Source organism: Lactuca serriola, chromosome 5 (assembly GCF_051521515.1).
Source record: "Lactuca serriola cultivar US96UC23 chromosome 5, Lser_US96UC23_V15, whole genome shotgun sequence".
NCBI lineage: Eukaryota > Viridiplantae > Streptophyta > Magnoliopsida > Asterales > Asteraceae > Lactuca > Lactuca serriola.
The window spans coordinates 323,205,713-323,220,072 of record NC_136412.1 but is presented as its reverse complement, the minus strand read 5'-3'; the positions used below and the strand labels follow the sequence as shown (position 1 = coordinate 323,220,072).

General features: G+C 32.2%; 2 protein-coding genes across 2 annotated transcripts; both read left to right on the top strand.

Annotated features, from left to right (window-relative positions):
- The first annotated feature begins 3,318 nt into the window (after positions 1-3,318).
- LOC145055108 (Pectin lyase-like superfamily protein) lies at positions 3,319-5,169 on the top strand. Its single transcript, XM_079003400.1, has 3 exons — positions 3,319-4,055; positions 4,181-4,512; positions 4,585-5,169. Exons 1-3 carry the CDS (start codon positions 3,427-3,429, stop codon positions 5,070-5,072), a joined length of 1,449 nt encoding a protein of 482 aa, XP_078859526.1. The 5' UTR covers positions 3,319-3,426; the 3' UTR covers positions 5,073-5,169.
- Positions 5,170-5,338: 169 nt separating this feature from the next.
- On the top strand, positions 5,339-6,039 carry LOC145055109 (uncharacterized). Its single transcript, XM_079003401.1, has one exon. It carries the CDS (start codon positions 5,411-5,413, stop codon positions 5,765-5,767), a length of 357 nt encoding a protein of 118 aa, XP_078859527.1. The 5' UTR covers positions 5,339-5,410; the 3' UTR covers positions 5,768-6,039.
- The last annotated feature ends 8,321 nt before the right edge of the window (positions 6,040-14,360 follow it).

The following is a 14,360-nucleotide window of genomic DNA, read 5'->3' as shown; positions in this document are numbered from 1 at the left end:
AAACTACGAACTCAGTCGCTTACAAGACCTGACACAACCTAATATTCCAAAACTCAACAAATTTCAAATGCTCTCACACAGGTCGGTCTTGAGGATTCAAATGCACATGAAGAGCCGCAAAAGAAAGGTCCTTAGGCCTTAACGTGTGACAAATTAAATTATATAAACTGAAGTTTTTTTTTAAACGACGACAAGTTTCAGAAATCTGAATTTCTGAAACTAAAAGTGTGAATCATCAGTTATTTAGAGCAACATTTAAACAGTTACAAATGATGGAATGGAATAGGAGTCATTACACTATGTTATGATATTATGGTTAAAAAACTATAAAAATATTAATAATTAATAAAGAAAATGATTCATCCTAACGGAGCAAAGAAGAATGAGAGCTACATTGAACAAGAAAGAGTTCATGGGACTACCTCCCCACCTAGACAGAAATGTGGTTTTACTTAATATTCAGTTCACAAGTCACAATAAAACAAAAATACATAATTGGATAAAAAGGTCATTTTACTTCATTAGATGGATAGTGATAAACACTAGTCTCAGACCAAGCATTATTGCCCCAGCAATAACTGCAAGCAAAAGGTAGAAGTAGAAAAATGCAAAGGCTGCACTGCCTAGAAGACCTGGTGAAGGAAGGAAAATTTGGTCAATGTAACAACATTAATGTGGTTCTTCACTCACATATGGAATATGAATTAGAAATTACCCCCAAATGCCATCCAACTTTATGAAAACCTCATTTAGCAATGGAGAAAGTGGAGTGTCAATCAACAAATATATAATGATGTGTGCAACCTAAGCAATTGAAGCAATTAACCTAATAAGGGGAACACAACCAATTAGAACCTAATTTTAATAAATACTATTTCCGTCCCAAATTGATAGTCCACTTTTAATTTTTGAAATTTTTTTTCTTCAACTTTGACCTTAAATATTTTTGTTTTTGATAGATAATATTTGATGTAAAATATATGAACAAATTGTATTTTAAATGTTATTTCATTGTTATAAGTTTTATCAAGTAATATATAACACAAATAAAAATATTTAAGATCAAAGTTGAAAAAAAAAACTTTAAAAGTCAAAAGTGGACTATCAATTTAGGACGGAGGGAGTATAAGATTTGATTTTGATTGTAATGGAATAAAGAATTACCTAAAGACTTCGAGTATAAGCTTTGCAAGATACCCAAGAACAGTCATGGTCCAAATAGTCTCTAACTGACTAAGTTAATATGTAATTAAGAAACCCATTAAACAAAGTAAAACAAAAAAAATATTGTATAATTAGGGCGTTGCTTACTCCAACCGGTCGCAACAGTGTTCTCGTGCCGAAGGTATGTAATATCTCTTCAAATACAATTAACACATGTAAAACAGAAGATCAAAATTAAGTAATTACATAATCATAAATATCCAAGATACTGAAGTATAAAGTAATTACCTGTAAATGGATGCAAATTCCAATCATGGGAATGAAAAAAAGGAACACCGGCCATTAAGCAGGGCTTACGAATTTCTTAGAACGGATGAGGAAGAAGGATTTAAGCGTCGGGTTGAATATACAAAAAAAATGGTCCCCTAAAATTTTTAGGCCTTGTTCAACTGTCCTGCTTGCTTCAACCCTACACCGACCATGCTCTCATGCTTTACATTAGTGATTTTGTCAACAATGTTTGGTAGATCAAATAGCATTTTTGTTGACAAAAGATTTAAGCTTCAAATATTTTTGTAGCATTTTGTAGGATTTTAGTTTGATTTTATGGATTTCATAATATTTATTTTTGATTTGGATTTTGTATGGTGTTTATAATTTTTATAATTGTTAAAGGAGTTGGTTCAATTATTATTATTATTTTTAAATATTGAATTCAGTAAAAAAAAACTAATGCAAAATGGGTAAACTGGTCATTCCTATCGTTCAGCACAACAATTCAGATGTTCCAACCAAACAACATGTTAAAAATTCAGACCCTTTTAGAATTTCAAGTCTTTTAAAAATCTAAATTCTGTCAAACAGCCCCTAAATTTTTTTTTAGGTAAGGAAATGAGACAATTATATTTTAGAGTTAAGGACAAAAAGTAAGAATATGTTCTACCCTAACTAACAAGGAGCGTGCTTTATGAGTAAGAGGCCTATGGTTTGAACCTTTTCCCTTTCTTTTCTCTCACAAATCCAATTTTTTTTAAAGGTAATGAATTGAGCTAACATAGCATACAACATCAGCTATCATGTCATCATTCCTTCCAGCTTGGCTTGCTATGCAGGTGGTTACCTACTGAAAATGTCAAAAGGGACGATAGTGAATAAATTGTCCGATTTCCTTAGTTCTTTTATTTGAAAATAAAATTTGGAACTTAATCTTTAATTTTTTAAAAATATAAGACAGTTTTTAGAGATTTGATGATTTTCGAATCCACAAGAATCTAATAAATTATAGATAACATTACATAAATGCTTTATATGCTTTACAAAACTCACATCTTTAGCCTCTAGCTAATTTTCTAAAACGTTTAGTTCCGTTGCTTTCAATTTTTTGTCTGCTTAGTAATTGATACATATAAAAAACTTTTATATTCTTTTCATTATTTGTTATATTATATATTTTTTATTTTAATTTAAAAAAGGAAACTAAAAATAGACTCCACCAACCTTTCCTTTTTTTCTCTTAGCCTAAGAGAGAATGATGATGCATGTTAAGGCATGTCACTTAACCATAACATAATGATAAAGAGTGATAATATTTTCTTTAATTTTGACAAAAAAAAAAAACATTAAACAACCAATCAAAGCCTCTCATTTTTCTTTCTGCTCTCTTTCCCCTTTTTATATCTCTCACCTCTCAACTCGTTGTCAACCTGTGTACACACCGGGTGTTCAAGAGATACTAAAAGTTTAGTGAGGAATATGGTGTTCAAGAGATGCTAACAGTTTAGTGAGGGAGATGGTGTGCGTATAACAACTGTTCATGCTGCTATTTTTTTAAGCAATATGATCATTTAACTGCTATTTTTTTAAGCAATATGATCATTTAACCTTTTACTTATAATAACAACGGATTATATTACTATTTTTTTAAGCAAAATAATTTATTTTTAAAGATAAATCGTGTAAAAAGTACAATGAGTATATAATATATAAAAAGTTATAAATGACTACTTTTAAAAAAATAATAATAATAAAATTAAAATTAAAAATAACTACACTAAACAAAATACATTACAAGTAAGAAGTACAAGTCATTAACATATTTTTTCTAAACACACCCTTATCCGTATATTCTATGTTTTTAAAATTCAACATGATAAACTTCAAACCCAGTCAATCCGGAATACAAAACTAGTTTAAAATACTACGATGTTGATTGGACGAGATTAGTATACCTTTCACCTATCCCACCCGCCGGCCATCGCCGGAATGCAAAACAGAACGATGACAATTTCTCTGAATTCTTTCTCTATTCAATCAGCAACTTTAATCTTAATTCTCTTTTGTAGTGCAGTCATCCAATCGGTATCGTACAGTTCATCATCAATCCGTCTTCCTCACTCTCAATCTAGATCTCCGCCTGTTACTGTCTCCGTCACCGAATATGGCGCCACCGGCGATGGGGTCCATTACGACACCGAACCTATTCAGTCCGCAATCGACGCCTGTTGGTCTGCTGGAGGTGGTCGAGTTGTCTTCCCGCCGGGGAATTACTTGACGGCGACTGTGTTCCTGAAGTCCGGAGTGGTGTTGGAGGTACAGAAAAACGCGACGGTGTTGGGAGGGACTAGGTTGGAGGATTATCCGGTGGAGCAAAACAGATGGTATGTGGTATTGGCGGAGGATGCGGAGGATGTCGGAATCACCGGCGGCGGTGAGATCAATGGCCAAGGGTTGGAGTTCGTTGTGAGGTTTGATGAGAGGAAGAATGTGATGGTGAGCTGGAATCAAACCGGAGCATGTTCTGGAGATGAATGTAGGCCGAGATTGGTCGGCTTCATCAGATCCAAAAATGTTAGGGTTTGGGATATTCATTTGTCCGAGCCTGCTTATTGGTGGTTCGTCCCCTTTCTCTTTTTCTCTCTCTCGACCTCCATTAACACACAAACACATAGTAGATTCGAGTAGTCAAAATTGTGAAATTAACTTGTACAATTGGTATGGATTTGAATTTTGATTGCAGTTTGCATTTGGTGCAATGTGATAACACATACATTCATGATGTTTCAATCTACGGAGATTTCAATACCCCAAACAACGATGGAATCGACATAGACGATTCAAACAACACTGTGATCACAAGGTGCAACATCAACACCGGAGATGATGCCATCTGCCCAAAAACATACGATGGTCCTCTATACAATCTCACAGCCACAGATTCCTGGATTCGAACCAAATCCTCTGCAATCAAACTTGGTAGCGCTAGTTGGTTCCCATTCAAAGGCCTTCTCTTCAACAACATCACCATAGTCGAATCTCATAGAGGTCTTGGATTACAAATACGCGATGGAGGTACACAAATATCATAACGCATAACTCAATCAAAAGATTCAACCAATTAACCAATTCTTTGTTATTTGGCAGGAAATGTTAGTGACATAGTTTTTTCGAACATAAATATAAGCACAAGATACTATGATCCATCATGGTGGGGTAGGGCAGAGCCGATATACGTGACAACATGCCCAAGAGATAACACTTCAAAGACGAGTTCAATCTCGAATCTGCTTTTTGTTAATATAACAGCTAATTCAGAAAACGGGATTTTTTTATCAGGGTCTGAAAATGGTGTTCTTAGCAACTTGAAGTTCTTGAATGTGAACCTTAATTATAAAAGATGGACTAGTTATGAAGATGGATTGGTTGATTACAGACCTGGATGTCAAGGGTTGGTGAATCATAGCTCAGCTGGGATCATAATGGAACACATTGATGGTTTGGAGGTAGAAAATGTAAATATGAGATGGTTAGGGGATCGCGTGAGGAAATGGAATAACCCTTTGGATTTTAGGCCTTCGAGTGTAGATAATATTTCTCTCATGAATTTTCATTCAAGTTCATTTAAACAGTAATATGTTATAAAATTGTTCCTTATTTAATAAAAATATGTTTTTTTTGTGATGAACAATGTAATAGTTTCATATAAAATTTAATATATTGGTTTTGGCATGTCATTTAGACTCAAAAAAATATCTTTAGACCGATCCATATTAAAGAACCTTGATTTTCTTATGTTATTGTCAGAAAACAAATTTTTGAGGGGGTGTAAATGATATTCTCGGAAAGAATACAAAAGAGAGATAAACCAAGATTGAAGCGACGTCGTATAGGGCGTGGAAAATGGGATCCAATCAATAAAACAGATTCGGAGTTCTCAACAGTCGGTCTTTTCAGTAAGATCATCATCGAGATGCCATCTGCGAAACCCTTCTCCGCCGCCGCAGGCATGCTACGATCACGGTTGACCTCCGCCCTCCGCCAACGAGGCGGTGATACGACTAGCCGATGGACTACCCCTGGCCACCAGGAGCGACCTAATGGCTACTTTCTAAACCGAACCCCTCTCCCACCCGGCCAGTCGAGGAAATGGGAAGATTGGGAGCTACCTTGTTACGTCACCAGCTTCCTAACAATCGTCATCCTCGGAGTCGGACTCAACGCCAAGCCTGATCTAACCCTAGAGACCTGGGCTCGCCAGAAAGCTATAGAACGGCTTGCATCTCAGAAACAGATAGTTGCGGTGTCCACATCTGACGAATCCGATTGATTGTTCAATCCTCAGTCGTCTGGTAATATTTTCTATAATTTTGCTTGTTCCGATGTTGGGGATTGAGTCCAGTTCTGCTGACTAAATGTGAAAATTCTCAAGTTTGATGTGATTATATATGCTTTTGTTCGATGCCCTAATGTTCCAATAATAATGTTTAAAGTTCCTGATATGATCTTCGAGATTTACGTCTTGATTTACCTTTGATACGATAATGTTTCTTCAAATTTCCTGCAAGTTAAATTAACCCGTAAGAACGGTGATTTTTTTCATTTTCATGGATTGATTTTGGTTCATGTGTTGCTGTAGTGAAATTATCTAGACCTGCATTTTTTTGAATTTCTTCTGGTTATTGTGTGTAAGCGCTATTGTTTGGACATTGGATTTGTTTCAGTGAGAAATACACGCTTCTGTTTTCACAGAGTTTCCTAGCATTAAGATTAATGGAAGTTCTTTTCCATAATATTTTAGGATGCCATGAGCGAATTTCTGTTCTTGTGATGTTGAAAGTTTGAGATACTAGGAATGTATTAAACTCTTACAAGTCATCAAAAGACACTGTCAATCTAGTTCTCTCAAAGAAAAGACTTTTCCATACAATCTTGAAAGATTGTAAATACATTCTTTAGGGAAATTATTCAAAAGATCAAATGCAACTTAAGACATAACATGTCCATTAATTGGGGAGAAATAAATGCAAGATGTAGCAACATAAGGAGTTGGCAATTTTTGTTAGACAGGATAGAGTGAATACATAAAGTTGGGATTGTGGAGTAGCTGAGTAGCCCTATTCTTTCTTGTTTAGTATTCTACTTTTCTTTTATCACGTATTATAGCATTCAACTTTCAGTTTCAGCTTTTTTCTATTATAACATTGCACTTTCATTTTTTCATATTACAACATTCAATTTTGAGTTTTTTTTGTACTTTCATTTTTTTTCTTATAAAGACTTTATAGTTTGGTTATTTACCCAATTATAGCAATGTAAATTGTAAAAAAATATTGTTTTGTTTCATGATTTCGTCAATTTGCTGTTTATATAATATTTTAGAGGTTTCCGAGATCCATTTTCACCCTTTCTACATCTCAGATGCCTAGAAAAATACTTTTTTTAAAAATTAAAAATTGAAAAATATCGTTTTGAACCCCTAAACAGTCATGATTCATGAATGCCCGCTTCTAATTGTAAATTTCATCAAATAAATTAGTTTTTTAGTTTAAACTTTTGTAATTAGTTAAAATGTTAATCTAAAAGGTTAGAATTTAAGTTTAAGTGAATCAAGCTGAAATAGGAGACTTGCCGTAACATGTATAACTAGTTTTCAACATTATTTGTAAGAATGTAAATTGAGTTTAGGTCAAACTATGAAGTTAAGGACTTAAAATGTTAGAAAAATCTCAACTTGGGTGTTTTTGCAAAAATAAGAATTAAAGGATTGTTCTTGCTAATAATGGAAAGATGAGATGTATTAAACCCTTTTCCCACAATCATTTGTATGATTTCATCTAGATTAACCAACCTCAACTTGATGATGAACTATGATTTTATGTCTTCAGGCTTAGATTCAATTGTCATGTTATTAATCTATTGGAGTTAATCCATTTTTCATGGCCAAATTTGTGATTATAAAGCTTTCATATATAGTTTTGGAACCCTAGCTTGACCTAATGATTCATTGAAATCTGATTTTCATCATGTATTAAGTATTATTATGATGTTATTTGGATATAGACTTTCATATTCCAATTATAGAGTTGAATCTATAAATTGGGTGAAATGTGAGTCTTTGGTGCTTTAATAAAGTTTTGAGCCATAATTTTGTTAAATCACCCATTGATCTAAATAACTTCATAATTGATCGTGTCATTAGTGTTTTGTTATGTATCATAATAATTAGATTGTATCATTTTAAGTTGAAATGATGGATGAGAACCATGTCCAGTGTTTATCAGTTGACTTTTGAAGTTTTAAATTAAGTGTTGAAGCATTAATTTTAGAGTTTTAAATTAAGTATTGAAGCATTAATTTGAGAACTGAATGATGATCTCTTTGACTAATGACTGAATTGAGTTAATAATGTTGATTAGAATGTTATTTTATTTTGAATGAAGTTTTGGATAAATTATAATCACTTTAAGTCATTAAAAGGAGTCTGAACATTTTACCTTTATCAAAGGGATAATGACTTAGAAGACCACTGAAGTTTCAAATTTGTTCAGAAAACACCATTCAAGTATTACATGTTCAAAAACACCAATGAAATACATATTATGTTGAAAAAACACAATTTTTATGGTTTGGGGTAACTTACATGTTTAACCCCTAATTTTTTTTTCTTAACTCGGACGGTTCCTAACGTTTGTATTTATTTGTCCTTCGGACAATGATCGAGTTAAAAGACTAATATACCCTTATTAGTTTCATTTAACATTTATTTTTATTACTTGTTAATTATTTATACAATTGATATACTTATAATAAATAACAACACAAATTGTATAAATAATTAATAAATAAATAAAATAATGTTAAATGAAAGTAATAAGGGTATATTAGTCTTTTAACTCGTTCAGGGTCCGAAGTCGAAGCAAATTTAAACTAAAGGGATTGTCTGAGTTAAGAAAAAAATGTTAGGGACTAAATATGTAAGTTACCCCAAACCATAGAGATGATGATGTTTTTTGAACAGAACATGTATTTGGCGTTTTTTGAACATATGTCTTAGTTTGATGATGTTTTTTGAACATGTAATACTTGAATGGTTTTTTTCGAACGATTTTCAAACTTCGATGGTTTCCTTTATCAAACAAAGTATCCTTTAGCAGCTTTAAAGACCCAAACACGAAAGAGTTCATGAAATTCCATAGCATGCATATAATATTCAAAAAAAAAAAAATCTTTGAAATAACCCTTTTCATCGATTATTCCTTTCACTGAATCTACCCATACAAACTATTCTTTTAACAAAATAATTATAGGCATCTAAACATCCCACCACCACCGACAAATCCAGAACCATATATCATTACAACATCACCAACAGGTTTTATCCACTCATGTGGCGGCTTTAGCAATTTCCTTATTTTTAATATACTCTCAAATTAGGGTTTTCCTTCATTTTTATAAATCTAACCAGCTTTTATTATGTTTACGGACATTAAAAAATCGAGTACATCAATAGTAGTTGGTTTCTTCTGCAATTCTTGTTTTCGTTGAACACTTGCTTTTAGCATGTAATTATGTAGGTTTTAACATTTTTTTTGGATATATGGATAGGGATATCTTGATACAATTATTAAATAAATTTGGATCAGCCCAGCAAATGCAGGGTACAAATGTGAACTATGTAGAATATATATATATATATATATATATATATATATATATATATATATATATATATATATATATATATATATATATATATATATATATATATAAGATGCGATATTGAATCAACATATGTGGATTATCATAAGTGGCGTTTGATTTCAGTAAAAAATATGTGTAACAGCTTGATTTTCAGTTAAAAAAACAAACATATGTGATTTCCAAAATCATGTATATTTTATAAGAAAAAAATAGTAATGGTGCTATAGTTAATTATTAATTACTTGTACGTTTATATTAAGATTTTTTTAAGTTCATTTTGTTTTTCAAAAAATCACTATAAAATTTAAAGTCTATAAAAACCGTTATAGTTTAAAATTTGCTCGATTTAACCATCGGGAAAAAAAATCTGATTAAACAATTTATTTTGTAGAAACCATTTTAACCTTTTTTTTTTTGCAATTCATTACCGAAAATTAGTTTTTTTTTTTTGAACCGGCAAATATATTAAAATATGGACCCTAGCAAGGTGCTAGGGCTAAAAGTACACGATACATAAAAGCATACAAAAATTAAGAACAACATAAGGGCGAAAAACACCACTTAACCCAATCATCTCTAGTACCTCTATTCTTCCTATATTTTCTCCACATGAAAACAGTAGCGTTAATAATATCCACAATCTTCGCTGGTTCTGAAATCACACCTCTGAATATTCGATCATTTCCTTCCTTCCAAAGACTCTATAATGTTCTATATACAACACAAGACAACAACTCTTTCTTTTTAGGGCAATGCCCCCAATTCCGAGCGAAGGCTAGCACTTCATTTACTTCTGTAACCTGTTGGAGGGGCGGGGTTGGGCTCTTTAAGGACCTTAAACCTGGCATTATTAGCAAGACGGTGGTGGAAGTACAAAACAAGTCCCCAATCTTTTTGGGCTCGAATTATCAGGGGTATTCATAATCATTCAAATCGACCTTGGTATTGTTTTTCAAAACGTAATTCGAGTGAGGTCTGGTCAGGCATTGACAGAGTGAAGAATGGGCTTTGGAAACTAAACATGGAGGCGACGAATATCTTATATTCTAATGACGGGGGAAATACATGGAGATCCAAGTTTGTGGTTGATGGAGTTTTTAATGTGGCGAAACTTCGATGTAGATTGGATAAAGCATCACACCCGATCAGCGATGGGGATTTCTGTTGGCTAAATTCCGCCCCGAAAAAAGTGGTGCGTTTTATATGGAGGGCCAAACAGGGACGGATTCCATCGGCAAAGGCATTACAAAGGAGAAACATCCCAGTCTCTTCCATAATCTGTGATTGGTGCAAGAACAATGAGGAGACGGTCAACCGACAATTAGTTATACTGATTAAATTAATAAATAAATAAATAAATAAATTAAAATATAATGATTTTAAGAATTTGCCCTAAATTATTATATGAATTTGTTGGTAATACATAATTAGTTCGAAAATTGAAACAATAAAAGTTTAAAAATATCATTGAGCTCTCTTCAGATCAGAGGCCCGATTAGACTGGGCTTTGTGGACATAACTGCTAATTTTCGAATTATGGATCTTGATCTTGCCAAAGATTGTTTCATGAATTTTGAAATAAAAATAATATAAATTAATCAATATTCAATGATCTTGAGTCTTGACCCTACTTTGCAACCGTATCATCAAATTGAAACTTATGTCCCCAAGCCTTGTCATTTCATGTGAAACCTTTTGGACCAATTTGCAAATTATATTTAAAAAGTTGGTAAAATAGACAAAATGGAGAATACAAAATGCACATGAATCCTATGACATCAACTTTATCCATAAGGAATCCTAGAATTGATAAATGAATTAATAATCATGAAAACTATAAGAGATCGTTAATAGTTCTTTACAGCTTTAATAAATCATTTATACACTTTGTACTTCATTATGAGTTTTTAGATTTTTAATGGGTTAATATCATAAATTGATGTTAGGTGATGATTCATAGTTGTTGATTGAACCATATATAATTGAGTCGATATCTAACTGAATAAAAAAACAATTATGATATGAGTGAATAAAATACATATTAAATGAGTCATGACCAAATAGAGTCTTCTAAGTATGATATCAACAGTCTATATTTTACAAAATTAGACCCGACCTCTACTAAAAAATATATCAAATAGGCATTTAAACAATTGTTAGTCATAATATAATAGTCTTTGATAGTAGATCTAATAAAAATGAATAATATTTTGATTAATTGACTTTTAAGTTAAACATCCTGTTATTGTATACCATGACTATAGCAAAAAAACAAATAATAAAAAAAGAATTTGGCTAACTTGTTAATTTAAAATCGCTACGATTCTTCTTTCTTTGCATTTCAGTATACCAAAACACCTATACTTCTACCAACTCCATGTACACTAAAAATTATAGTAGTTTTTTCTAAGGCTTTATTCATTTGTTAAATTTAATTTGCATATTATGAGTATTAAATACTACAAAAAGTTTGATTAAATACCAATACTTTCCCTCACCTACGACATATGTGTACCAATTTTAATATGAAAACCCGTTTATTACAACTTTTCTTATTATATGATCTATTAATCAATCCAATTTATCATGTTTTTTTTTTTCCCATCATTTTATTTTAGTTTGATTTTTTCTCCAGTTCCGATGAAGAAATCCTCGTCGTTGAGAGGTCCCTACTGCGGCGCAAAACGATACAAAATCACATCTCGTCTTTATATTATTATTTGTATATTATCCTTGATGTGCATGTATTATATTTCCACTATTTCATTTCTCTTATTCTATTATATTTTTGTTTTTATCACATAATTTATTTCATAAAAGTTTGTAAAGTTTAGATGGATCTATATAAGTTGAAACATAGTAGACTAGTAGTCGTTAAATATTCTAACTTCTTTATATTTTTTCTTTTTATGTATCTTTAAAAAATATTTTTATTTATTTTATTTTCCTTGCTTCGGATGTTTATAATTGAATATGCATTAGGGTGAACGTCATGGCTCGCGGGTTAAGAGCTTGGGTCGGCAGTACCGTCAGTACCGTCTAGGGCACGAGTCCGAGCATCTCAGGTGACTAATGGCTTGTTGTTTGGCGGTTTATACAATCCGTTCAATGTATCCCTCTCTCTAGATTCTCTTTCTACTCTCTAAAGCTTAAGTATTTGTTCTTCATACATAAATACTTGTACCATACGTTGTTTTGTATGTTTTTAATTGAGTGACTTGAAAAATGTATCATTTACATGTGTTGGAAAAGAAAGAAGAGAAAACAAGAGAAAAACTAATATATAACTGGGTTGAAACAGAATCACTTCTTCCACCCTTAGGTTTAGAGAAAGTGTATATCCTCTAGGACATTCTCTAAAATCTAGATGATTTGCTTAGGGTGCATAAGTGGTGGGTGTTTTTGTTTTTGGGTTAGCGGTATCATCGAGCTCACAACTCCGAGACAAAAATGGTTCCACCCCAACCATATGCACGTTGATGAACCCAAGAATCTTCCAACGACTACAATTTTGAATCATTTTTTAATTAAGTTTTTTATTAAATATCTTCTTCTACCATTTCAAAACCACACATTTCTTTCTTTCCATTTTACTTACGAAATGGAAAAATTGATGTGATACCAAGTTAGAGTACCACTCCTTGGGTTGTATGGTATCGTAACGAGTACCCCTCAACCATCTTTTTGTTGGATTAGTGTCTAAGTCCATAACTATTTTGGTATGTACTTGACCCGATGGTGCATGGTCCTTTTAGGTTGCCTTCACCAAAGCAACTTGATAGGATGAATTATGGAGAGAAAGGATTAAATATGATTTATTAATATATTATGGGAATAATATATTAAAGGAGAAATCATATTGTTTAATTAATATTAGTCAATAATTAATTGGTAATTAGTTTTGTGACTAAAAGAGATTAATTAAACTTAAGGGACTGGAGTTGTAATTATAAGATAATTGCAATGTGGGCCATGGATTGCCTTAAATCAAGGGGTGGACGAATTCTATGGGGAAACCCATAAGGAAATCGTCCATGGGCTTGATTAAAGGAGTCTATGGGTTGCTTAGGGCTTAAGCAACCAAATTAGGGTTTCCTTGTTAGATAACCCTAATAGCCTCACTATATATAGAACCCTTAAGGCTCAAAAACGTGGGGAACTTCTTTTCTAGGGTTAGAACACGTTTTGGGCAGCCTCCATCCTCTCTCCTCTTCATCCTCTTGCTTATGGTGTTTGTGAACCATTAGAGGAGTGACATTTGTGACTCTAAGCCTTCCAAAGTCAATTCAAGGAGGAATTGGGATTGTTATTGCTACATAACAATCAAGGTAATATCATAAACCTAATTATATGTTAATATTGATTCCCATATGCTAGAATTAGGGTTTATAGTCTTGGGTTCAAAGCATGTACAATAGAGAAACCTAGATCCAAGCATTAGGGTTTGTATGAGCACATAGGATGTCTTATGACCAAATACCATCAGTGGTATCAGAGCCTAGCTTGGTTTCAATTGTATTGATGCATTGTATAACTGGAAAATTCGATTTTTTGGATTCTGGAGGCTGGACTCGCCGAGTCCATGGCTGAACTCGACGAGTCCAAGCCTGACTCGACGAGTCAACTCGTCAGATGGAGGGTATTTCGCGATTTCTTGCTGTTTTTGCTTATGGATAGTTACCTTATCATATTAGATCAATATAAATTCGATTTTTTGATATATATGACTATATTTTTGATCTAATTGAAGATATTTATCAATTAATAAGATAATTGTTTCCTTATAAGATAATTGATTAATTATTTTGAGTAAATTGATAAATTGTTTTGCAAGAAATCATTAAATAAATCAAATATGGATAATTATGTGATTAAATGTTAATTTGAATTATTTGTTATTTGATCCTTGTTGTTATGAAATGTTTCATATTTTCCCCTTTAGGTTTTATAGTTTAAATTTGAACCCAATAGTTTTGTTGTTTTGAAATTTAAATAGTTAAAACCCTAATGTTTTGAAAAAGGTTTCAAAACTTGCCCTCAAGTTTTGGAATTTAAATTTTGATTAAATGGTTTAATTTTGATGTATATTTAAATTCTAAACCCTAATGTGTTGAAATGTTTCAAAACTTGCCCTCAAGTTTTGGAATTTAAAAGTTGATTAAAAGTTTAATTAGGAATGTTAAATTCTGAAACTCTACTATTGTTTTGAAAAAGTTCAA

Excerpts from the sequence above, each read along its gene's own strand:
- LOC145055109 (XM_079003401.1), top strand. The coding sequence starts at position 5,411 with ATGCCATCTGCGAAACCCTTCTCCGCCGCCGCAGGCATGCTACGATCA.
- LOC145055108 (XM_079003400.1), top strand. The coding sequence starts at position 3,427 with ATGCAAAACAGAACGATGACAATTTCTCTGAATTCTTTCTCTATTCAA. Across the intron at positions 4,056-4,180 it reads TCCGAGCCTGCTTATTGGTG|TTTGCATTTGGTGCAATGTG; the intron begins GTTCGTCCCCTT and ends TTTTGATTGCAG. Across the intron at positions 4,513-4,584 it reads ATTACAAATACGCGATGGAG|GAAATGTTAGTGACATAGTT; the intron begins GTACACAAATAT and ends GTTATTTGGCAG.